At 35.1% G+C, this 27723-nt stretch overlaps 1 protein-coding gene across 9 annotated transcripts in view; it reads left to right on the forward strand.

Annotated features, from left to right (window-relative positions):
* Window positions 1-27723, forward strand: part of LOC117172410 (liprin-beta-1) — a 145052-nt gene that overhangs the window by 38389 nt on the left and 78940 nt on the right. For all 9 annotated transcript variants that reach the window (XM_033360309.1, XM_033360310.1, XM_033360312.1 and 6 more), the window contains exon 6: window positions 22075-22156. In XM_033360309.1, coding sequence (XP_033216200.1) covers window positions 22075-22156 — 82 coding nt within the window. The remainder of the gene's footprint in view (window positions 1-22074; window positions 22157-27723) is intronic.

Below are 27723 nucleotides of genomic sequence, written 5' to 3' on the forward strand. Positions count from 1 at the left end.
GCGCTGAAGAAAGGGGGTTTACTCTAAAAAAATCAAAATCAAGGTTTTTACTCACTTTGATAGTTTTTAAGCTGTTCTTTTTAGTTAAACCGTCGGAAAAGATTTCCGAGCGTTATTATTGGTCATAATTAAGTTGATAGGAACCCGAGTAATATGGATTTGGCTCGAGAGCTTGAGATTCCTTGAAACATCTCCTACCACTCACCATACCATCTACGCGTCTCATCTGTACCCCGTCCGTGAGCCGCGTCAACGACCTATCTCCTTCCGTCAGAATTAGTGGTAAGTGGAGAGGGAAGATTTCGTGAGTCTTCCCTCTCTCCTAAAAGCCCGGTCTATCGGGTCGACTTCAACCGCTCGTCCTGAAAAATCTCACTTTTCAGAGTAAGCCCCCTTTCTGCGGCGCACGTCACATATATTCGGTCGCGCCTAATTATAGTGCATTTGAAATCCAAAATGGTAATAACCTAATAATACTTTGTAAGTGAATGAAAAAATAATTTTAATTGAGTGGAAAAGGTCTTGAAGGAATTCAAAAATTAAATTATTGATTATCTTTACAAAAATATGTATACTTACTTATTAGTGAGCTGAATATACGAAATTGCTAGTTCAAAAGAGTTGATATAAAAAAATCTAAAGACTTTTTGAAATCAAAATTAAGCCCAAAATGTAGCAGAGAGGTTCGTATAAAATAGTAATAACAAATTTGAATTAAATAGTTTATTTTTTATTTAAGTTAAAATTTTTTGGAAATGAGTAGAAAAGTGAATCTGAAGATTCAGTTAACTTTTATTTAAATTTAAATACACTAAAAAAGTGCCTGGTTAAATCAACCAGAATTGTGGTTAAATATGCCCTTACTATTTTTCTGGTCAAAGTAATCAAAAATTTGAAAAGCCAGCTATAATTTCCTTACAGCCCTGGAAAAATATCTTTTGAAATATTGCGTTTCTTTAATATTTGTGAATTCAATATTTGTAGTTTTTTTTCAAGAAAAATCTTACTTGCAATGTTTTTAATGAGAAAGTTTCGTTAAGAGGTCCTTTTTGACATATCAAGAATGCTAGAACAGATCAATTTCCAAACCGGGCATTTTTTTTAAACAGTTCCAAAAGTTATTTTTGCGTGGACGGATAATTCCCATTGCATTTTAGAGAAAAATGTCCAACAGAAAAAAGAAATAAAACAAAATTTTGAACAAATTTTGGTAAAAAAAAATAATTTGCAAACTTCTTTCGGTTCCGAGTTATGCTATATTGAAAAATCCCCATTTTTTGTATTTTCAGCGAAAAATTACTAAGTTTAAAAAAACACTGTGTATCTTCGCACGTACTTAATGCACGGAAAAGTGTTGCACAGGTGAGTGAAACTAGACTCAATCAGCTGTAATTAAAAGAAAAGAATATTCTACCGATTATAGGTCATGAGTTATGACCCCTCAAAGTTGGCCATTTTTACCTGTTTTTACGGGCAAAAAAGTGGACTTTAGTTTTTTCCAAATAAATCCTGCCGAGTTCAGTTTACATTGATTATGCCAGAGTTCCTACAGAATAAATTAAAATGAAGATAATTTGGCGTAAGATAGAAAAAAGTGTCCTAGCCCAAATAGGTCACGGCATATGACTTTGGAAAGTGCACTCTTCATGCATAGAGGCACCTGAGCATACCGTAAGGTCGAACTACGGTCATGTTTAGAAATTTTTGTGACAAAGTATGATTTATTTATAATGTATGATACGTCTTTTGACATTGATAAATAAATCATTGTTTATAACAAAAGCTTGCTATTACTACTTATGATTACTTTTTGGCAATTTTTAGCATTTTTGTGGCAAAAAAGTAATCGTAATTGATTAAAAATGTGTACTATGTTTTTATCCATAAGCAAATATTTTTATTAATCATTTTTTATAACAAAATATTGCTATAACCACTGTTGAGTACATTTTGAGTACTTTTGTGGCAAAAAAGTACTTATCATAGATATAAAAAGTGATATATATTTTTTATCGATAAACAAATCGTTTTTTTAATAATTGTTCATAATAATTTTTTCTAATACTTTTTCTGCATTCAATTTTATACTAAGTATAAAATTGAATGCAGAAAAAGTATTCATTGGCAGGTATTGTTACAAACAATTACAAAAAACTGTTTTTTTATTGATAGAAAATATATATCACATTTATATTAATTATAAAGCTTTCGTGCTACAAAAGTATTCAAAAGGGATTATGACAGGGTTTTATAATAAATAATGATCAAAAAAGTATTTATTTATTATTAAAAAACGATTTGTTTATTAATAAAAAATATATATCACATTTTTAATCAATGATAAGTACTTTTTTGCATAAAAGTAGTCAAAACGTACTGAACAGTTGTTATAGCAATATTTAGTTCTAAAGAATTATTAATAAAAATATTGGCAAAAGACGTATTATACATAATAAATGAATCATATACACTTATTTGTGACAACAATTTCGAAATATGATGGTAGTTCTACTTTACGGTACGCTCAGGTTCCTCTATGCATGAAGCGTGCACTTTCGAAAGTCATATCTCGTGACCTATTTGGGGTAGGACACTTTTATTTATCTTGCGCCAAATTGGCTTCACTTTCATTTATTCTCTAAGAACTTTGTGGTGGGATCCACAGGAAATAAGGTTTTTTCCAAAAACACAACTTCTTCGATTTTAGTCAAAAATTTAAAAAAAGTGCAGTTTTTGACACCGTACAATTTCCAAAATAAAAGGTCGAAAAGACTTTTTTTAGATAAACGCAGATTTTTGTAGACTCTATTTCATCTTCTGGTATAATCAACGTTAACTGAACTCAACAGGATTTATTTGGAAAAAACTAAAGTCCACTGTTTTGCCCGTGAAAACAGGCAAAAATGGATATTGTTCCTTTTTTGTAATTACAGCAAATTGAGTCTATTTTCACTCACTTGTGAAACACTTTTCCGTGCAGTAATTATGTGCGAAGATACACAGTGTTTTTCGAAACTTAGTGATTTTCGCTGAAAATAAAAAAATGGGGATTTTTAAATATATTAGGTGCGCAACTAAGTTCCCGCTGTCTGCCAATAGATGGCTCCCATCACGATGGGATGAAGAAAACCCTTCCTTTTTTGTCGCTGAAGCAGTTTTTCACAGGCGAAAAAACGACGCTCAAATGGCACAAAATGGCACAAATCATAAGGAACTCAAGTTCCTTGTTTTTTAATCATTCCCAACGAATGCAATCGCTTGGAAATGGCATGGCTGGTAACTATTAATGATGAAGCAAGCCATTCTTGCGTTTGGTACGGATCCTCATTGAGCAATGCCTCCAATTCAGCGTCATTAAAGGTTTTAGGCATTTCTTCACGCGGGCGGTCGTCAACACTGAAATCATCGTCTTTGAAGCGACGGAACCAGTCATGGAACGTTGTTTCACTTAGAGCAGCATCTCCGCAAAATTTTTGATGCTCTCGATCCGCTTCAGCCGCCGTTTTCTTCGAATGAAAGAAGAAAATCAACACTTCCCGCAAATAACGATTATTTGGCACAAAATCAAACATTTTCACACAACCAAAAGTATATGACGACAAAATGAAATAACTAATGTGTCAGCACGGTTTTTTTACCATATGTCTAAGCTTGGTTCAAGACGTTTTGAATGTCAAAGTCGATCAGCAATTACTGCTGGAGCCATCTATTGGCAAACAGTGGGAACTTAGTTGCGCACCTAATATCATAACTCGGAACCAATAGAAGTTAGCGCATTACTTTTTTTTACCATATTTGTACAGAATTTCGTTTTCTTTCTTTTTTTGCTTGATATTTTGCTCTAAAATGCTATGGGAATTATCCGTCCACACACAAGTAACTTTTGGAACTGTTTAAAAAAACCCGGTTTGGCAATTGATCTGTTCTATCATTTCTGATATGGTAAAAAGGACCGCTTAATGAAACTTTCTCATTAAAAACATTGCAAGTAAGATATTTTTTGGAATTTCACTCATTTTCTCGACGTCATGACTGGACTATATACGTAAAGAAACCTTACGTCAAAACGGAGATAGGGAGTTTCTACATGCAAACAGCAGATTTGGCTTAACCCATTTTTCCCTCTCGACGGATTTCCCGCACGGGATATTTACTAAATTAAATTTTTGACGTAAAAACAACAAATCAGAGTTTCTTCTAAAATGTAATATTTTTTGTCTATTATTCAAATTTAATAAAAGGTTTAAAAATGTAGAATTAAAAATGCAAAGCATTAAAAAAATTCTGAATTTAAGAATCAAATCTTGAACAATTAAAAAGTTTTACATTGAAGTTTAAATTGGTTTTGAATTTAAGGTTTCAATATCGTAACATTGACAACTGTAAGCCTTCTAACTTGATTAGGTTTAAATTAGTGGCCTCCAAATCAGATGAATTTCGTGAAATTTCTATTTATAATAATTACTCAATTTGAATGTTTTAAATTGAAAATACATTAAAACCTTTCAATTTAAAATTCGACTCATCATAAGAAGTTTTCGAATTCGAAGGCTTTACATTTATTCCAATTTTTTACGAGGCTTGAAATTGAACAATTTGCCCATTGTAGCTTTCAATTATTTATATACTAAATCTGTCAAAAAATGTTTTGCAGAATCATTAGTGATTTCATTTAAAACATTTAAATTAAATAATTTGAATTAACAGGTTATACTCTAAAAATTTTAGAATTTTTACAAATATTGAGACTTTGAATTTAAAATTTGTAAACTAGTTTCTTTTAATAGCAATTATTTGATTTTTACGCTTCTGAAAGAAAATAATTACATTGTAATTTTCATTGTTTTCATTTCAAATTTCTCTAATTTAAAACCTTTTAATTTCAAAGGCTTTGGAGTCATATTCCAATTTTTGAAACTGAATAATTTAGAAAGCAATAATTATTGAATTTCAAATATACATCTAATTTGAAATAAAGTTGTGGAATAATGAAGTATTTCCATGCAAAATAGTTATGCTGAAGTTTAAACGCTTCCTTTTATATTTTGACATTGTCGACTTCTAAAAAGTTTCAAACCAAAAATTTTAGAATTATGAGTTTGAACACTTTCCACTTTAAAAGATCCCAGTTTAAAATTTCAAGCGGAAAGATTTCCAAAAATTTAATAATTCAATACTTGAAATATACTTACAACTGCAAAATTGGAATTTAAAATCAAGGGAGTTTAATGGATTTAAAAAAGTAACTCCTTCTACCGCCCATAATTTGATGTGATATAAAATAATATATTTCATTTTATTTTTTTAATATTCTAAGTTATAAAAATCCTTTCCCGTAAATAAAGTCACTGTTATTTTGTGTTTTCCATCCAGTAGCCACCCTGACAATTGCTTTAAAAATTATTCACCTTCCAGACTTTTCGTTGGATTTTGTATACTGTTCAAATAAATTTAATTTACTTAATAGAATATTGCACAATTTAGGATACTCCTGGTGATTGGGCTTAGTAAACTATGCGGAGATTTTTAAAATATAATTTCTGCTCTAGATCTATTCTTTATTATTATGAGTCAGTTATAATCCTAATTACTTTCCTGAGTTTTTTTTGTTGAATTTACCTAATTATTATAAAAATAAGGGAAAACATTTTTTTTATTTCTTTTGCTTATTTGAATGCTCTCTATTGTTGAAGCCAAGAAACAAGCCACATATCTGTATTGAATAAAACTGTTAATATGCGTATTGTATATAAAACTCGTTTTATTAACTAAATTGCAGGTAAATATTCAATTCATAAAATTTGGTGAAAAAATATTATGTCATTTACATTATACGGAATTAACATTAATAAATTTATTTTTCAATATGGATGCACTTTTGTTAATATTATTGGTTTCAAAACTTTATCCAAATTTAAAATTTAACGACACTTTAATTTAAATTTAATTATATTGTACTTGAATTTAACACCATTAAACATCTACAATTTTAACTGAACTTTACTTAAATTTGACTAAATTTTACTTAATTTGTAATTTAACTAAATCGTATTTACTTTTTCAAATGATCTAAATTGTATTCAATCTTCAAATTTAGTTCTACAAAATAATTTTTTAAATTGAACTACAGTCCATTGAATAGAATTGTTTGAAAACTTATTTACTTAGTTTCTCGAAAGTTTCTCTTTGAAAAGAAATCAAACAACCCGTATGGAAAAAGCCTCGTTGAGACCTCTAGGACGAGAGCCCCCGGTGGGGGCCCGCATGGATGTTCCACGCGTGGAAATTCTACGACGGCCCCCGCTGAGGGCCCAGCTCGGTTGCCCTCACGGATCAACGATTCAAATTTCGAAGTGCAAAGGAAGTATATTTTTTTTTAAGGTTTCATGAGTTCAGACTTACAAACAAAGATTTTCTGTCAAAAATTGAATGACACTTTTCTGAAATTCAAACTCTCACAATATGGATGTTTCATAGAGGCCCCCACTGGGGGCCAGCTCGATTGCCCTCACGGATCAAAGATTAAAATTTTTCATTTGGAAGGGTAAATATTTTATATCCTGAAAAATGGACATAAAAAATACGTTTTAAAATATGGTTCATGCATTCTAAAATTTCAAAAAACCATATTTTTTAAGACAAAAATTCTAAGTTTCATCTGTCATGAAAAATTTTTAATGGTAATAAAAAATTAAATTTGCCGTCATTGTAAAGATTTTTAAAGTAGTTTACAGTGTGAAAAAAAAGAAAATATTAGGCGAAGAAAAATGGTAATCGACTTAAATTATTTATTTAATCATTATTTTATTGATATTCCTGTTAACAGTTTGTGTATTTTACATTTACGTCGTATAATAATAAATAAATAGAAAAAGAGAGCTTAAAATTTGGTACTTTAATTTTTCTGAACTGTAGCTTATGAGGATGGCTTTTTCATCGAGTTTCAACTTGTCGGTTTAGCGCAGTGGTTAGCCCTCCCGACTGTCAGGCAATAGATTTAGGTTACTAATTATTTGTCAGGAGCAACATTTTAAAACCATTCTGTGGTCGGATTATACGACCTGATCTCGGCCGAAATTTAGGCCAGGATTCGAACTGTTTTATCTCTATCTCCTCAGCCGGATCCCAGTATTCGATTTCTACATAGGTTGCAAATAAAAAATATATATTAAAAAAACTTTTACTTCAAAAATTAAGAAACTTGAAATGAAACATTTTTATTTTAAACTGAAAAACATTCAAAATAACTAAAAAATTAAAAGTTGAAAAAATTCCCAGTTTTATGCATTTGTTTAAAAAAATTTGCAACCAAAAAAAAATATTAAAAAGCAATTGCTTGGTTTAGAAACTGAATAGGTTAAAAAATTAATAGATTAAATTCAACAATTTGAGCATTTAAAAAACTCCTGGTTTTTGTATTCTTTGCTATTATATAAATAAAAACATATTGCTATTTGTCAACAAATAATTACAATTTAATAATTACATATTTTCAATAAGTAAATATCTTATACCAAATTTAAGAAAACTAAATATTTGAAAAAATTTTAAAAAAAACGCCCGGTCTACGTGTTCTTCACAATTATATAAATTGATGCCCGCTAAATTATATTAATGGTTATAAATAATATTTATAGCCATGAATAATCTTTGGAAAACATGCATGATTGTTTTTTCGTCGTTTGGGCGTCCTAACCCCGCCTGTTATTCAACTTGACTAAATTGACTAAATTGTCTCTTTGACAACAGACAGCTTAAGTGGGGCTACCGTCATCATTTACGCTCGTAGTATTTTGCTTTGTGAAAGCCCACCAATCACGCGCGCAGCCACCAAAGCTTGCTGTTAAGTATAGAACGTTTCGAGACCGTGATTCACTTCGTTCCGAGTTCCCTTAGTGTGTATTTGGCGCTTCTCGTATAGCGAGGAAAATTTAGCGTGTCTCTTCCATTTACCCAAACATCCCCGTCGTTCAAAAAAAACCCGTCGACGCTACGGAAAAAGTCGCTCCCGTACCGACGAAATTCGATGTCATCGTCAAGAAAGCCAATATCCCCTTGGGTACCCCGTGTCACCAAGAAACATATCCCACTATTCGAATACGAAGTTCCGTCTCTTTTCCACGCCAATGCTATATACTGCGTGTTGAAAGCCACTCCTATCATCGTACCGTTAAGCAACACCATCCGAAAATTTTGCACTCACTCTGCGAGTCTCTCACCTAGTACCCCTAAGGATGATCGGGCAAGAACTCTCCTCTGAATGAACTGTTCCGCTTGGCATCACTATCGATGAATATTACCCTGAGTTGCATTGGACACCCCCCTCATGCCTAGAGCGCCCTCTTTACATTCCATTACCATTTGAGTTCATCTACAGCGAAGACGTCGCAAGCATCTCCTGTACTATCATGGCTATCTACACCTACACCTCCCACTGGACAGCCCTTCGTCTTATTACGGACTACACCATCTCTGTTACCTTTTTATTCCCCGCAGGTCATCCCAGACGCTGTTGTGTTTCCATCAGCTATCGCACCTACCACCACGTGCAAATCAAAAAATCAAGTACACTGACCATCTACATAAGAAAATAATTGAGCTCTTACCATCTAACCATAAATTTACGAAAACAATCGCTCCTTTTCAGGAATGGAAAGAACAAGAGATTGGAAAGTTTGCATGAGAGATTTTTAAAATGGGTTATGTGAGTCAGTTCGAGGTGCCCGGGTAATATGCTGAGGGAAGAAATAGGATGAACAAGAATGGTGGTCAGGCAAGTGCAAGGATTCTGAAAATTCGAAGAAAAACTAAGTAGGGAAGAGGGAAGCAAAATTGCGCAAGCGTGTGTCCGAGAGGTTATGGATCAGGAGAGGATGGTTAACGTGGGCTTTCAAAGTGGGAGGATAAGAGATATGAAATGAGGTTTGAATGTGGTATGCAAGTATGAATGTGGTATGCAAGTATGCAAGTTAAACATGATTGCATGGGATAGATAGGTGTAAAAGCGAGGAAGGGGCAAGGTAGAGTGTAGAAGAGAGAATGAAATGGATTTTGAATGAAAATGGTCAGGGCTAGGAATAAATTAAGAAACTGAAAGTTTGGAGAGAAAGCTGATTGTATAGGGTAGAAAGAAGGCCAAAAAATGACATCTCAAGCAGGAGAATTATAAAGTAGTGTTGCGGACTAGAGTCCAATTTTGAGATTGATAGTTGTAAGAGGAAATGCAAGCCCACGTGAAAGTCGCAAGTGCTTAGAATGCATATAATGGTTATGTAAAGACTCTCATTGATAAAAGAGAGAGTATACACAACATAAAGAAATATCAATTTTAAAAAAAAGAGTTTTGAACAGTCTCTTAATTAAAAGAAATTTGTTGAAAAACTAAATAATTAAAAAGATACTCGAGAAAACTTGTAAATAATAAAGCTGAAAACTCCCAAATCTTGAAGAAACTATTAAAGAAGCAAATTTGACGTAAAGATAACATTAAAAATAATTAACTATGCAAAAATAAATAAATAAATTGCCAATTAACGAGACTATTTGACAAACTTTAAATGGATGATTAAATGATGATGAAAATGATGAAGGGGATGAAACAGTGGACCAAGTATTACAAGGCATTATTAGAGGTTGTAGAAAATAGGGAAAGGAAGAAGGAACAAAGACGGTAGCGGGCGAAGCGGACAGCGAAAGCGAAGTTAGTAGGGAAGCTGCGAATGAAGCAAATGCAACGATGAAAAGAAACAAGGCCACAGGGGAGGATGATTTGTAAAATGAAGAACTGAAATAACGAGGATATAAACTTTAGGCGGAAGTGCTTAGAAGGTGGGAAAGACCCCTGGGGGGGGGGGGGGGGGTAATACCACAATTTAAACGGGTTTTAGGACAGTGATGGGGATCACAGACAATATCTGCGTGTTTAAATATTTAGTCTATAGGAACCTAGGGCTGAAAAAGGGAAATTATTCGCACTGTTTGTATATTTTAAGGCAGCATTTTTCTCAGTTAATGTTTGGCTGTTATGGACAACCATGCAATAAAGATGAGTAGACGAAGATTTAATAGAGAGAATACAAGGAACACTTGTGGAAACTAAGTTAATGGTGAAGATAGGATGAAAGAAAGGAGAGGAATTCTGCAGAGGAAGGGGGTTCAGGAAGGTTTCCCATTGACACTTCTATTCAGTGTTCTTCTGACAGACTTAGAGGATAATATAGAGAGGAAAGGGAAAGGAGGGGGCAACATTATGAACAGGTAAAGTAGCATATGCAGATGACGTAGTGCGAGCAGCGCATGATAAAAGAGGAATGAATTTGATGAAGTCTTCGAACAGTATGTGAGAGTAAAGCTCTAACTGCCAAGGTGACTCAGACTAAGGTGATGTGTTTCATAAATAAAAAAGCATAGCGTAGAATACGAATGGACGAATAATATAATAACAGCGACACACAAAAAAAGTGGTATGCCCGGCGGAATATACCAACATATCTATATGTTTTTGGGGTCGTTGAATCCGTATATGGGGTCCAAATTACGCAGTTTGGCTCATGTTTTTTTTTCGAAAAACGCAAAATTAGACGTAAAATGGACGAAAACAGCGGTTTTTCGTGTATATTTTGGCAGAAAAAAAATATTGTCATGCCCGCTGGACTTAATCAGCGTATCTATATATTTTTTGGGTCTGAATCCGAATTCAGAGTCCAAATAACGCAGTTGGTTCATATTTTTTCGAAAAACGTATAATCGACGAAAATAGAGATTTTCCTTGCATATTTTTGAAAACCAAATTTTTTCTTATGCGCGGTGGTCTTAATCAGCACATCTATATAATTTTGGCGTCGCTGAATCCGAATCTGGGGTCCAAATAACCCAGTTGGCTCCTATTTTTTGGAAATGCGCAAAAATAGACGTAAAAATGAAGAAAACGTCTATTTTTTCGTTTTTCGAAAGAATACGAGCCAACTGGGTTATTTGAATCTCGTATTCGGATTCAGCGACGCCAAAAACATATAAATATGTAGATTGAGACCACCGGACATGACAAAATTTTTTTTAATATACACGAAAAATCGCGGGTTTCGTCAATTTTATGTGTATTTTTGCGTTTGTTTCGAAAAAATATAAGCCAAATTGGTTATTTGGACACCGGATTCGGATTCAGCGACCCCAAAGACATAGATATGCTGATTAAGACCAGTGAGCATGAAAACATTTTTTTTTCTTGTAAAAATATACATGAAAAATTGCTGTCTTCGTCGATTTTACGTCTATTTTTGTCTTTTGAAAAAATATAAGCCACCTGGGTTATTTCGAGACCAGATTTAGATCCAGCGACCCAAAACATATAGATATGCTGATTAAGACCACGGGGCATGAAGACATCTTTTTTGGAAAAATACATACAAAAAATCGCTGTTTTCGTCGTTTTTTCGTGTATTTTTGCTTTTTTCGAAAAAATATAAGCCAAACGGGTTATTTGGACCCCCGAGTCAGATTAAGCGACCCTAAAAATATATAGAAATGCTGGTCAACTCATTTCATCGTGAATCCCCATACCTACTCGGAATCAGTAAGTTTGTAATTTTATTGATTGAATCAGGTTTGTGACAGCAATTTTTATTTTTGGATCCTTTGCTCTAAGCGAGCGTTAGTGAATAGTTTCTTAGCTCTGTTTGCAAAATAATGTTCTTCAGATGAACTTTTTATGTCTATTATAGCTCTCTGACAAAAACAGATAGCCTCTCCGATATTTTTGAATCATTATTATTATTATTATTATAAAAAAAATGTTGTCACAGGCTTATACTGCCCAACATGTCGAAGGCATTTTTGGTTATAGTTGGACTTTTTATTTGATCATTTTTTCACGGGGCTGTCCCGGTATATATCATCAGTCACGGACGAATTTTATAATGCAATCAAGTGATCTGATGAGAGCAGTCTGCCCAGACATATTGGACAAAGCCTGGTTTTTACCCCATCATTGACGGACTGGGTTGCAGTCAAGTACACGATGGGGGGACCTACAGCTTAAGGTGGGTTCCGAACTACCAGAACCTCGGTAAAGGTACATTGAAAAATTTCTAGAGGTACCGGCTCAGGGATCGAATCCCGGACCTTTGAAGTGAAGTCCGAGTATCTAACCAACTGAGCCACCGAGGCTCTCAAAAAACATTTCTGTGGCGAAATGTTGTCACAGGCTTATACTGTCCAATATGTCGAAGGCATTTTTCGTTAGAGTTGGATTTTTATTTGATCATTTTGCACAGGGCTCTCCCGGTATATATCATCAGTCACGGACGCATTTTTATAATGCAGTCAAGTGATCTGATGAAAGCAGTCTGCCCAGACATATTGGACAAAGCCTGGTTTTTACCCCATCATTGACGGACTGGGTTGCAGTCAAATACACGATGGGGGGGGGACCTACAGCTTAAGGTGGGTTCCGGACCACCAGAACCTCGGTAAAGGTACATTGAAAAATTTCCAGAGGTACCGGCTCAGGGATCGAACCCCAGACCTCTGAGGTGAAGTCCAAGTGTCTAACCAACTGAGCCACCGAGGCTCAGTTATCGTTAACAATTATTATTATTATTATTATTATTATTGGTATTGTTATTATTAATATTATTACATCAGCGATTAGTGAAAATCATATGTTTCTTTAGCCGTGCACCTACATAAATTTTAAAAAGGAGAGATTATCTAACGTTCACTATGGAACTTGAAGAAAATTAAAAATTAAGAAGAATGTTATTCAGAAATATCTATATTTAATATTTTTGTAAAAATATCTTCGCATAAACGTCTTTAATTAAAATATTTTTTCTCTGAAAATGAGTCCAGTGAGTTTTCTTAATGATTAAAATATTGATTTAAAAACATATTGGACATTCAATAACAGTAGGATCGAATGACCTTGAACATTTTTCTTGTTAAATTTTAGGATTTATTAGAAATTCCTTTATGAATCAACACAAATGCATGCGAAATCTGTAAAAATGCAGTGTCTTTATCAGGGAAAAGTTTCCAAGACAGAACTCAAATTTATCTGGGATTTTTTAGTGTATATTTATTGAGATATTTTAACAGCCTTAAAATTCACGATGCAGATAATTTTACTAGAACGCATAAACAGTAAATATTTGTACAGACCAAAAAAAATGCATTGCTCATTGATGTTGTTAAATCTGAATTCATTAAGATTATTTTTTTTTACTTAAAAAAATAATTATAAAACATTCATATAAGAAATGATATTCAAAGTGTTTTTAGCACTACATTCGTATATCAGAAAGGAGATCAGATAATAATAATAATAATTAAAATTTTCTAAAACTTAGAAATTTTAGAACAGGAATTTTCAAATTTAAATTTACATGACACTTTGATATTTTTTTTAGATACTGGACCACATGATCACTAGATTTACCTTTAAATGCACAAAATAATAATGTAACAAGATATTTCTCTCATCTTTTTTGAATTGGAAAGTAATTATAAATGCCAAATACATTTTTTTAAATATTTTTAAAATATTAAAATATAATCGAAAATTTGAACACATGGTGAAAGTAAATTTTTTATGTTATGCTTATGCCGATATCTGAAATATCATTATTGAATTATCTTTAATAATATTATTAATCGTTAAGATAAAGATTAGAACATATTCAATTTGGGAAAAGGAACTAAAAACTATTTTTTAAATCCTGACAGCTCAAATATGTCTTTTTCATATTTATTCTTTTTAGCTTAATAAAAATAATTATACTTTTCAACTTTAATCAAAGGAAACAAAAAAATCGCACACTCGTAATTTGAAAATAGTTTCAACTAGGTGAATCTGATTGAATTTTCTTAAAAGATAAACACCTGTAATTAGCATTAAATAATGTATGCACATTGATTTTAATAAATTATGCCTAATAAATAGTTAATTATAGTAATTATACCTGATAAATATCACTCTGGAAAATCATCGGCGGCCCATGCAGTGAATCTAGCCTAGCAAGGGAGTTGTTCATCTCCGGAGAGTCGTTGGACCGGTACCTCTAGAGAAAAAGGTTCTCAAAGTACTTAAAGCTGTTGATCTTGGTGGTTCGGAACCCACCTTAAACTGTAGGCCCCCTCCCGCCACCAAGTAAGTGTATGGGGGATGTGTAAAGGAATAGGGAAGAAGATTGTGCGAGAAAAATTTAAACCCTTAGGGGACACATTAGAAGCTTCCATTAGATGTTCTCGCGTTGTTGCCGGGATAGAGCTTGACCTTTCCTCTCATGAATTTGACAGCTGTGTTGGTGGTTGTCGCGTAATGGCTCAGAGAGAATATGCGGGCAGATATAATGATGTGGCGTGAATTATACATCACCAACATGCCCTAAACCGAGAACTCTTAAAAGAATCGATGCCTTTCTATAATTATATTCCATGGTACGTTTTTGAGAAAACGAAGATTAAATCTTATGTTGTGATGTCACTATCTAGACGGATCATTATATCAGAGTCAATCGACCTGACATTGCTTGTCCACTTAACTGAAATTTGCAGGCAACCTATACAACCAAGATCCATAAGCTGTTTAAGTATAACAGCGGTAATGCTCATGATTTTGTACATACATCATCAAAAAAAATGATAACATCGTACTAAATTAACTTACAACATCCTCACTTCATAAGTTATTTGACTTCGGCTGTGACTATGATGGAAAACCGGGTTCACTCGAGAACAAGTTTAAAAAAATGACTAGATATAAATATAATAAATAAATATGTAATAAAAAAATAATGAATCAATAGAATAAGTTATTAGATGGGATCTCGGGCAACCCTATTGCCCAAGAGGTCCAGCTCTTGCAGTCAGCCACATTGCATTGGGCTAACTCCCCAATGCAACGAATGATGGGGTTGCGTGACCAATAGCTTGTAGAGCCACTCACAATAGGGCTCTCTCGGATGGAATCCAAGGTTCATTTGCGAGAGGCAATAGGATCGAACCGAGGGTGCGACAAGGGAATGGCCTCGGAAAAACGAAAGAACATCGTTTTAAATTGTAACAACTCGGAAGGGACGTTCTAACCTGTTAGCAAGGAAGCTCATCGGCGCGAAGAGGATACATGCAGACGTTATATGGACGTTGGGCCAATAAACACCCAGAATGTGCTCATAAAACGCCTTAGTATTTAAGAGATCAGGTATCCTTTCTACGCAATTGGGGTTGCGGCATCCTCCAGAGAACATACCACCCGTTCCAGCAAGACCACCTTTGCAGATAGCCGATAATGCCAACATGAAACACAGGAGATAAAAAATTCACCAAAAATCGTTTCTCCGGAAGGAAAAATTAGCTGAAGCTAATACCGCTCTCTCTGCTTTGCTCCCTGAGGATATTGATCTTTGGAATCAAAACCGTGAAGTTTACGAGAATGCAGTTTCCCTGCTTAGCGACATTGAAATTAATAATATTTATAATAACGCCAAAGCAAGACTCGCGAGCGTACTATATAGTTTCAGTTTAAACTTGAAACGACTAGACGGTAGGCATCAAATAAGAAGTTCAATCAAAAAGTTAGGGCACTTACTCGAATCTTACGGAAAGCAAATCACACGCTGAACAAGTGTAAACTGTTGACCATCAACCAGCACTGGACGCAAAAAAAGTTATCTCATTGTTTCGTAACTTTTTCCAGAGGCAACTGTTGCAACATCCAGAAGAGGAGTGTCCACTAATTACTGCTGAAGAAGTTGAAAAAAGTTATGGCTAGGACTGAGAATTTTTCACTGTTAGAGCCAAATAACATCAGTTACTTTTGGTGGAAATGGTTTACTTCTACGCACCAACATCTAGCCCGCATATCTTCTACTTTCTTAAACGGAGAACAACCCATCCGATGAGTTGAAGTAACTTGACCGAAGCACTTGCAAGATGATGACAATCCATCGAAGTCATCATCCTAGATCTTCTGTACTTCGTATATACCTCCCTCGAGATAAAGGAGGTAGAGATTTGCTGAGCTTGGAGTGTCTTCATCGATGAACGGTTCTAGCTACAGCCTGCTCAGTTCTAAAAAGCACAGATTCTCTAATGCGACTCGTACACCAACATGAAGTCATCAACGTTGCGGCGTTTTTCCACTGAGCCGCAGATAGGGTGGCAGAGAAGCTTGGTTTCCCATTTGATTCCAGCGTAGTATCGCTGGCAACCTCCTTCATGGTAAATTATCCGGTATTATACGTAGAGTAGAGTTATCTATAGGTCTAAAGAACAGGATTCTCAAATTTTCTGGATTAAAATCGGATATGGAGGGATTTCTTTTTATCTGTCAAGAAGGCGTCATAGACACCGTAGTTTACCGTAAGCGCATGATGAATGTACCTGTAACCGATACCAACTGCCGAGCGTGCAAGCGAGATCCAGAAAATATTGGACATGTTCTCAGTGGATGCTTAAAGTATGCACGCTTCGGGTACAAAGAGACATAATGCGGCTCTAAAAGTGTTATATTACCATCCTAGGCATTCCTATCCTTTTGATCTAATGCCCGTATTGCCATACGTCCTTGGGGAACAAGAGTCCGTTGTAGAGAATGATCAGTCTAAGATCTAATGGAATTTCTCATTCTCCATCACTCAACGTATCAGTACTGCAAAGCCTAATATTGTCCCCCAAGATCTAAAGACCAACATAATTAACGTAATTGAATTCTCGGCACCAGCCGATGGTAATATCACGACAAAGCAGGAAGAAAAACGGGCAAAATGTCAGGCTCTACTCTTCGAGCTGAGTAGGCCGTACCAAGGCTACAAAGTCCATTTTGTGGTTCTCATAATCGGCGGCGTTAGAGGTATGAAAGCTTCATTTCTTAGCCAATTCAATAATATCCGGGCTTGACAGCATCAGGCTCAGACGATCACATGTCACGTGCAAAAGGCTGTTCTTCTGGGATCACTGCATCTGGTCCGATAACACTGTTCTTACTAACATTGTACAAAGGTGGGTAACTCTAAAAAAGTATCCAGAGGTGAAACCCTCTCCTCCAACTGTGCCGGTTGCCGCGTACGGTTAGTCACGGCTAGGGACCGCACTCTAATGAACTACTTCTGGAGTTTACAACTTCTCTTATAATAAGTATGAGGACAGGCAATGTCGATGCTGTAGACTCTTCCACCTTTTTTTTCTCGCATCACGATGTCAGCTCAATTAGCCCGGATGTAATGATCCGTTTGGATAGTAACACCCCAGTATAAGATGTACTCTTCGCTTTTTAAAAAGGACATTGAAATGTCCTGTATCGCAATGACGAATCCTTGCACATCTGGGTACAGAACACCCTTTCTTAACCAAACATTGGGTACCTCACTATCAACTTCATGTTGATCTAAAGTTTTGGGGTGTTCGCCGTGTATAGCTTTCTGCCTCCATTGTATTTCTAATTCCACTATGTTTTCTGTCCTGATATTCAAGGCCCCATCTGAGGACCAATTTCAGGGTGTGTAGTCAAGATCCGCTTTATAGATGGTGATGTAAAGCGCAACATTTCGTTTGCTGTGAAAATAGTCTCGCGACTGTATAACTTGTGACTCACACAGTTTTTTAACATCGACAATGCCCCTACCCTCTACACGTCGTGGTAAAACTACCCCTTCAATCGCTGAATTCTTGTGATGCATTCGGTGCTTCGTCATTTCTACGCGGACGATTCTGTTTCACTTTTCAAGGTTGGTGTTAGACCATTTGATGAGCCTGAAGGAGTACGCGAGGACAAGGATGGCATATGTGTTGATTGCCCTAATTTTGTTTGCCCATTTGAGAAAACTCTTCATAATCATTGTGAGTCTCGTAGTGAAGGCAGTCGTTAGGCTTGTCTTAACTATTGTATGCCGAATACCCTTCGATTCAAAAATACCCAGATATTTATATGAATCGCCTACAGCTTTTTCCTCGATGTCATTTTCGAACTCGTTCTCTAACTCTGTGGTCCCTAATTCTCCTCTGTCTAAATGCACTGTTCTACATTTGTCTAGTCCGAACTCCATATGGATATCATTGGAAAACTGCTGCATGACATTGAACACCTGCTGTAGTTTTTGGACCGAAGTAGCGTACAGCTTTAAGTCATCCATGTACAGAAGATGGGTCGCTTGATGATCATCCTCATTATCATGAATTCTGAACCCATGATACATGCTGTTTAGTGTTTTTCTCAATGGATTCAACGCTAAACAGAACCATAGTGCGCTGAAGGAGTCTCCTTGAAATATACCCGTCGTAAAGCGTATTGATCTAGTTATCCTCGGTTGTCGATGATCAAAATACTTGATTTTTGTACCTCAGAGCCTCATCGCATGACTCAGAAAGTCAATAATGCGTAGGCAGATTTTGTAAAGTTTTAAAATTTCAAGCAAATAGTCATACGGCACGGAAGGAAACGCTTGCTTGTATTCAATGTATGCCATGTGTAAGTTCCTTTGATGCTTACGAGCTTGGGTCATGGCAACAGCATCTATAGTGACTAGATCTTTACAGCCTTGTGAGTTTTTACAACATCCTTTTTCTTCTTTTGTAAGAATGTCATTTTCGTCGCAATGAGAATATACCTTATCTGCTATGATAGCTGTAAGACATTATTGATGACCATCTTGATGACCCTCCTCATTATCATGAATTCTGAACCCATGATACATGCTGTTTAGTGTTCTGCTCAATGGGTTCTAAGCCAAACAGAACCATAGTACACGTTCAATAAGATAGTCATGCGTCACGGAAGGAAACGCTTGCTTGTAGTTAATGTATGCCATGTGCATCTATTCATCCCATTGTGATTTCGGCTACAGACGATCTGTACGCAAGATGCACTGAACATCTTCAACATTTAGGAGTCAGTGAGGCATTGGCAGCATCTCAGAATGAGGTTTTATTAAACACCTGTTGCATTGTAAGAAGCTTTCTTGACCATCAGGAAGCGAGCGACTGAAAACCCGTAGAGTGGCAGATGGTAGCTCTAAGAAAGCATCCAGAGGTGACTGTTGTAACCTCCAACGCTCGCGGCCGCTCGTAATTGTATACCTACAACATCATCGCAGGAGGTTTCAAGCATCGTAGTAAATTAACTTATAACATTGTAATCCCGTCAGTCACTTGACTTGGTCCGTGGCTATGATGTACAACCGGGTTCACCGGAGTAAAAGTTGAATAAAGTAAATAATAAGTGTGAGGACAAGTATGAGTTATAGGTAAAAGAAGCTTCCAAATCGACTGTAGGATGAGATTGTGGATATTTGATGTGTTAGTATGCTCAGTGTTAAGTTACGGATTTAGGTATGCTGAGGGAAAAAATAGGTAGAGAGAAAATGATTAAGGCCACTAAAAAGAACCTGGAAAGCACAAGCATGTGTCCGCGAGGTTTATAGATAAAGGAGGGCTAATATGAGACGTTCGAAATGGCATGAGGAGAGATATTGAATGAGATTTGAATGTGGTATGCAAGTGAGAAGTAGAGAGGGGCAGAAAAGACGGCAAGCGGTTATGGGGAGATAAGGAGAATAAAGATAGAAACAAATCATGGCTTCAAGGCAAAACAGCTCGCATTGAATGATTAAGATGCAGGAGGAACTTGAATACCTGAAAAATTTTAGGAAGGAGGATGTAAAATCATGCAGGCATTGGATGTATGCAGAAAAGAGTCTGTGTAGAGTTTGTAGGTATGAGCAGGATACATGTTTGCTTGTGTTAAGGAGGTTTACAAGTGACGAAGGTGTCGCAGGTGCCAGAAAATAAAAAAAGTCGAGGTGCGATGCGGACGAAAACTAAAAAAGTAGAATCGTGGAGTATGTATCCAAAAAACTGAATATATTTTGACCGAAATCATAGTGGTTTATCTGTATGAGAATCGGCTAATTAATCAACTTTCATTCATCCATATTGTATTACGTAAGTACGTGAAGACAAACCTTGATTTTATATAATAAGACGTGTAAGACATGTGTAAGACGTGTAATACATGTGTAAGACGATCCTATGAAAAAAGGGCATCCCATAAATCATCATCAATAATCAGAAATCATCAGTCATTAATATGTATAAATTTCAAAATCTGTACATTTGTCGTCTTACAGCTTCGAAACCGATGCACAAAAAGTTGTATAAATGTTTACAGTAATAGATTATATCCCTGAGCAGCTTTTAGGCTTTTTTTATTAGCGAACTCATTATCAATTTTGCCCTCGCCCCACAACTCGCACACGCAAGCGGAGCCGCGGGTTTACGGTAGTTGTAAATAATTACAGATAGTTCAACTAAATACCTCTAATTTAAATTACTTTATTATCTTTAATAAAACCGTAGATAGTATAGTTGCATATTTGTTTACAAAAAACAAATAGTTTTTCAGATTTTTCAACCGTAATTTGTTGTGAAATTTATAAAATACCACCGTGAATTTTTTCAGAACTTTTCTATTACCTTTTAATTTTAAAAAATAAGAAAAAAATTGTACTTTTAAACTATTAATTAGTTTCATTGAATTGTGTATATTGTTGAATTTGCAACCCGAATTTCACTTAATTTGTATAATTAAAGTTTGCCAATTTTATACTTTACTATTTTGAATGTTTCATTTTAGGATAATGTTTATTTTGTAGCTCTTAAAATAAAAGTTTTTGAAATTAGAATATTTGCATTTTACAACATGTTCGTTATGAAACGATTTAATAAAGAGTTTTTGAATGGCAAATTTTTTAAGTGTTAATTTGGAAGATTCGCAAAATTGAAGATTCTGAAGAGTTTAATTTAGGCTGCTTTTGGTTTTCGTTTATTATTAAATACTTCACATGAAGAAATGTTCAGCTTTAACAGTTAACTAATGGAATTTCAATTTGAAATTCGATTCCCTGGAAACATTGTTGTGAACTGGGAAATAACCAGAAAATGACTAAGCATTTTTTTCTTCATTATTTGGCTCTACAATTCATATTCTTATTATAGGTTTAAAATATCATGATGAAGATAATGAAGATAATGTTTTTCAAAAATACCATAATAAATGATTGAAGATTTGGTCTTAAATTGCTTGTAGGATACCAAGGAACTTTAATCTAAAACAAAATTCCATCTGCAAATAACTTTCAGTTAAAAGAGGTAAAAATCAGATAAAATCGATTCTACTTTCCTTTTTATAATATCGTACAAAAATATTATTGGATACAATTGATGAAAATTTTAATTTAATGCTATAAAACTTATTAAAAATTTGAGATACATATATTTTATATGGTCTGAAATATCTCATTCCACAAATATTAATCCAAATGCCATAAATTTAGAATACACATTTTTCTAAGCAGTTATTCGATACAAGAAATGTAAGTAAAGCTTGGATAAGTAATAATACAATATTGGGCTAACATTTAGTAGCGCTCCTCCTTCTTTATATTTCTGAATTCAGAATATTAAATAAAATAGATAGTACAAACCTGTAAGGCCTGTAGAAATATTTTACAGATTTTGAGATAAATAACATCTAAGGAATTATTATTACTAGTTACTATATAATCGTGCAGCAAATTTGTATTGTCAAAATAAAAAGTAAATCGACGTTTGTGTTTATTTTTGGAATATATACATGTCACGTAATATTAACCAGCAGATTGACACTATTGTCTTCATGTCTCCCTGGATCTGCAATCTGCATTTTATCTGCTTCTGTTTAGATTTTTAGAATTATAATTATAAATTAAGAACTTAAAATGCGTTTTGTTAGTCAGCGATGGACCGATCGAATTTAAAAAATCGATCCGACGACAGCGCCCGTCGAAGTTCGGTTTTTGAAATTAGAGCGATGGACTGATCGAATCGAATAAACTGTTCCGATCGTAGCTTGCATCGATTTTTTTTTGCACACGTCTAGTTTGCATCTACAATAGGGTCCTATAGTACTACAATTTACTGCAATTTAAAGAAAATAAACAAATATTGATTTTGGGTAGTGTGCTCATATGAAATGGAATGCCACATATGTGAAATCTTAATAAATGACTAATATATCAGAAAACTTTAATATTTATTTTACAGGAAGATCAATTCAGCAGATATTCCGGGCAATGTAGAAGTCTTCCACGACCTTCAACATTTTCGAAGAAAGCAGTCGTATTTTGTAAGACTATTTACTATATATGCATGATGATGTTTTTTAATATTTAAAATGTTTGAATTTTAATTTAGAGTTAATGTCTCTTTTTTAAATATTTAAATAAATCGAATAAAGTTATATTTTATTATCTATTTTTCAAAACTAGATCAGATTTTGATACATGAAAAGTAGAGAGGTTTAAAACAACAGTGAATGGTGCAGTCACCAGATCGCAGATATTCTGTCTGCATACTGTGTGTGTCTTTTTTGAAGTCCTTGAACACAAAACCGCCTAAAATATTTTGCTTAAAAATAAAAAATGTACAAAAGAGGCTGATTTTTGTAATTTCAAAATGGTCCCCTTTTTAGCTATAGATGTGTTTAATTTTCCATGTTAAATTCTAAGTAGTGAAATTTTTTAAATTGCTAGGCAATTAATTTGGAATTGTTTAATTTCGAACGTATATTGAAGCTGAAAAGTAAGCTTTTAATTTTACGTAATTTTTATCATAAATAGATATTCTTAATGCTTGATGATAATCAACATTAATGGACTTGACAAAATGATACCTTCAAATTTTGAAAAAAGCGGTTAATAAAAAAAGGCCTTACAAAGGAGCGGGAACACTTAAATGAATGCGTATCGACAATAACTTTATAATTTCATCCCTTCTATGAATCATTTATTCACCCTCTGATACAACTCTTTGTGAAAGTTATAAATATTAATAATTCTGCGCGGCAACGCCAAAAATGGAAGTAAGGGCGAAAATTAGAGACGTACTTGCGTAGTAAAGGAGTTTGCAAAAAATTAACATAAATTTATGTTATTGTTTTTCGAAAGAAAGAAGTAATATGTAAAGTTTTCTGTGATAAAAACTTCTAATTTTACGGCCAAAGAAAGTTCCCACTTGAAAAATATTGATTGGGAGCATTTTGGGAACTTTAGATCATTTTGTTTTTGTTTGAAAATATTTTTAATCTTAAAAATCATAATTTATTGTATATAATTTAATAAAGAGTTTGACATTTATCATCTACAAATTGTTTTTATTTTACACTATTATTAATTTTAAATCACAAAATTGGTATAGAATTTCTTTTTCTTTTAATAATATTAAAAAAGTTTGTCACTCAAACAAAATATTTTAACAATCAGATTAAATCATGCTATGCCGAACAATAATTCTGCTTCTATACTTAAAGTGGCAGTCTTTCAGTGAAGAGGTATGTTGCTTGTTAGATGGAACTAGGCGACACGTATATTTTCCATTTGAGAAAATAAATTTGTACAAAGTTACGGATATTTAAATCTACATTTTTTATACCAACATAAACTTTAAAAAAATTATGTAACACAATTGCACAAGGAGGTTTGATAAGAATTACGTTCCTTAAAAAAAAAATACTCAAGAAAATCAATTCGTTAAAAATGCTTGCGCAAAAAAAGTTTCAATAAGAGAAATACGTTTTTATATAACACTATAAAGTGGTTCATCAGAGACAAATATAATTAGTTAGTTTTAAAACACGTGGGAGGCCCCTGTAAAGCTTACCTGGCGCTTAATCTATAAAGCCTATTGCACTAGACACTTAACTATTCACTCTCAGTAGTTGTCTCCTGACCTCCTGACGAAGCCCAGTATGTCAATCACCGATCGCGTTTTAATTTTCTCAGGTTCCATAAAATGGGCCCCAAGGTTTTGCTACCTGAGCCGAGCTAATGTCGAACACTGGCATCATACGTGTAAGGATGTTTTAGGATCCCTGCCGCATTTCCTCTACTCTGTCGTGTGGTTATATCCCATTTTTTGCATATGTTAGTTCAAGTGTTTGTGCCCAGTGAACTCATGAACCACTGTCTTTTCCTCTTTTTTTGGCAAAGCCATGATTTCCCTGGCTTTGTCCATTCTGCGCGTATTTCCGGTGTTTTGTGCGGATCCAGATTTTGATGGGAAGGCCAATGCAGTAAAATGCTAGTCCCAGTACCGGTTCCGGTCCTATGGGCTCACTTGCCGCTCCGCAATTTTCCAACTGGTCCGCTTTTGCGTTGCTCTTGATCCTTGTGTAACCAGGAACCCTTTTGAGAGCCATTTTTTTCCTGATTGGTATAATGCCATTTTGCATTCCCAAACCAGTTCTGATGTTATGTCTGGTTTTCCTACCGCAGTTTGTGTAAGTTGGCTATACGTACAGATTTAATCCGTCTGCCACCCCCGTTTTCTTCTAATAATGTTCAAGTACAGCAAAAGACGGCCGGGACCTCTGTCTGAAAAACGGTTGCATGTTTCCCAAACGGGACCTCACCCTCCTTCTCGCGCTGTCATAGGTTCCGTCACCTGACAATCCCTCTCCCCTGAAGACATCTGTATACCAGATTTTCCTTTGGAGGAGGGGATTACGATTTTCCTTCGACAGATCCCTGCTTGGAATATGAACGCGAAAAGCCTTGGTGAAGTTGAAGTGTTTTGTTATTTTGTCTCTAGAATCGACAATATGCTAATGTCACTCGGGAGCCTAGTGTGCCTAATCTCCCGAGTCCATCTATCTACTCTTGCCAAGCGGCCCATATCGTGTACCGCTCTTGTCATTATTGCGGCGTGTCGGAATTCTTCATAGAGCATTAAGCCTTTCGCCGGTGTGGACTGTGTCGACTTTCAGAACCTGGTAGTTTCTTGAGAAAGTGACCATCCTGGTTTTTCCGGATTTACTGAGAATCCTAAGCTAACGTAAGAAATCTAATGAGTGCAGCGCCGACCTTGTCAGACCCATCAATTTTCCCAGATGGGCCCCCTGATTAGGATTAAAAAGTTGTCCGCATAACCCTGGGTATGACACCCCTCCTTATTAAGCCTACGAAGGAGTTTATCCACTACCATACACCACAGAATGGGCGGCAGGACACTCCACTGTGGGCAGCCCCTTCGCGCTATTCCCTTAACTAAGCCATCCCCCCATCTGGTTTCGAGTCTTCTTTGGCTTAGAAAACTTCCTATACAGCTTTCTAGCTGGGTTGGCACGCCACACCTCAAATCCTTTCGACAGATGACTTCAATTTTAGTACTACAGCTTTGAGTGCCTTTTCTACCGAGCAGCCTGCCTGGGAAGCGTGCTACCCTCTGTGCAGTGGGGAGGCCAAAAGCACCTCATCCCTAATATATCTCTCGACTAGCTTCCAACGTCTTTAGGATAAAAGATGTTAAGCCGATCTGTCGAAGATCTTGCACAGCAGTGTAACCGTCGCTCCCAGCTTTGGCAATGAAGGCCACTCTACCGTCCTTCCATGCCGATGTTATGTGTTTTGGAAAAATTCTTACCCTAAATAATTTCGACAGTGGAGGGATGAGAAAATCCAGTCCTTTCTATAAAAGCGTTGTACTGGTGGACAGAAGGACCCTACGACCCATTCCTCTTTTTGATGTCTACGCCTTTGGAGGTGAAATTCCAATCGACCCTTTCCGGCTGTTGGCACCATCCTTCCTTCTCTTGGCACCACCCTTCCTCCACTTAACACCAGCCGCCTCCTCCTCATGGTCGGTTCGTATTCGCTAAAAACCTGGGAAGTGAACTTCCATCATGTAGTTTAGCGTTGCTTCTTCATTGTCGGCCCGAGGCGAGCTTCCGGATTTTTAGCTAGGACCTCTTTAAGAGGACAGTTCCTTAGTTTAGGTCACACGGACTAGAGTTAGCCCGAATTGCACAACAGCAGAGGAGAAGCCATTATACAGGGGTATTTTCATATTTCGCGTCTCCAAAGTTTCATTCGGATCGGCCATTCGGTCAAATCCGTGCATCTTCGGATCAAGTTTATGATAGTTTCCATGGTTGCGTTCGAAACTTCAAACGGATACAAGTGTCAAAACAATATAGGTTATGTTATATAGTAATTACAAATAATAAAAGTGTTTAATTAATAATGAAGTGAGACATGTTAACTGAGAAGTAAACGTCATTTTTTTCTGTGCCAATAACATTATAGAATGGCTGCTAAGTGACAAATATTATAAAATAGTAATAATATTCTGTGCTTCCAGTGGGCGAAGAGTGAATTGTGTTTAACGCTTACTTTTACTGCATAAAAAAGGTATGTTATGAATAGACAGGATATTTTTTAAATAAAGTGAATGAAGGGTTACATGCGTAAACTTTAAATTAACATTGCCTACATTTACTAATAGCAATTAGGAATAACAGGTGAATCTGAACATAACCGTTTGAAGTTTCGAACGCAACCATGGAAACTATCACAAACTTGATCCGAAGATGCACGGACTTGGCCGAATAGCCGATCCGAATGCAACTTTTAAGGCGCGAAATATGAAAATACCCCTGTATAATGGCTTCTCCCCTGCTGCTGTGCAATTCGGGTAGCATTCAACTCGCCATGTATGTAAGCCCCAGCGTGTCCAACCTGTATAAAAAGCAGAATCAAGTTAAAAGTTGGTTATTAAGGAATTTTTACCACCATTCACACTTTTATCTTTAATATTCCTGAGAATTGATTATAGATTTTTTAAATGTTTATCAAAATCTCAATAAAACAATCTTTAGAGTTCAGTTGACAATTAATCTGCTTGAAAATTCTCGTAGAATCGAAATGAAGAAAGTATAATTTACAGTTTATAATAAAAACTTATGTTTTTGTACTTTTTTCCTTTTCTGAAATCCAGTACAAGATGTAGATTCTTCGTTCTAAAAATTATTTTTAATCGCATTTAACAAAATTTGAAATCTATTCTTCGTCTGAACTAAACTAATTGCAGTTGCAAAAAATGTACTTTCAAATATTAAACAGATACATTAGGCCATAGACCGTCGGTCGTTCTTTAACTTTCGGTTACTTTCACCGTTCCCAAAAGTTCGATTCTTGGTCAAGCAACCAATTTTGATCTTGGCATAATGATCTATTTTTTCAATTATTTTTTTTTGATAGAAATGTAATTATTCAAAAATAAACTTATGTTGTGCAACTTTCTGCATTGACGATCTTAATTAGTTTCAATACTGTAAAACTCTTATTGAAAAAGCGTACTTTCACTGCACTGACCAATTTAAGCGTGAAATAAATCCCTTAAGGACATGTGATACTTAAAAAATTATCGATTTTACCAGTCTTAGGTTTCCTCGGCTTTTTTCCTAGAGTAATAAATATTTCGTCTTAACAATTTTGGACATGATAGCGGACATGCTAAGGGACGTCCTCGCACACTTTTTTCGTAGGTTAATTAAAAAAATTCACATTTTCCAAATTTGACGTGTTTGTGTATTTCCAGGTTATGTGTATTACAATTCCCTCCCATTATTCTTGAGTGCTACCGACAGCATCGTTACGACATAGACCTACATTACCGGAATGACAGAGAGCTGAAAGGCGATCCCAACCTCAAAATAGTGCACATGCATGCAATTTTTATTCAGAACAATACATCTTTTTTATTATTATCCCTCAAAAAAGAGTCCGGGAACGTCCGTTATGGTATTTTGTAGCATCTTCGAATTCAATTTTTAAAAAATGTTTATTTTTGTGGAAAAAAGCCGGGTGAACTGCACCCGATTGACCAAACGATAATGTATCACATGCCCTTAAAAAA

This window comes from Belonocnema kinseyi, chromosome 5 (assembly GCF_010883055.1).
Source record: "Belonocnema kinseyi isolate 2016_QV_RU_SX_M_011 chromosome 5, B_treatae_v1, whole genome shotgun sequence".
In the NCBI taxonomy this organism is placed as follows: domain Eukaryota; kingdom Metazoa; phylum Arthropoda; class Insecta; order Hymenoptera; family Cynipidae; genus Belonocnema; species Belonocnema kinseyi.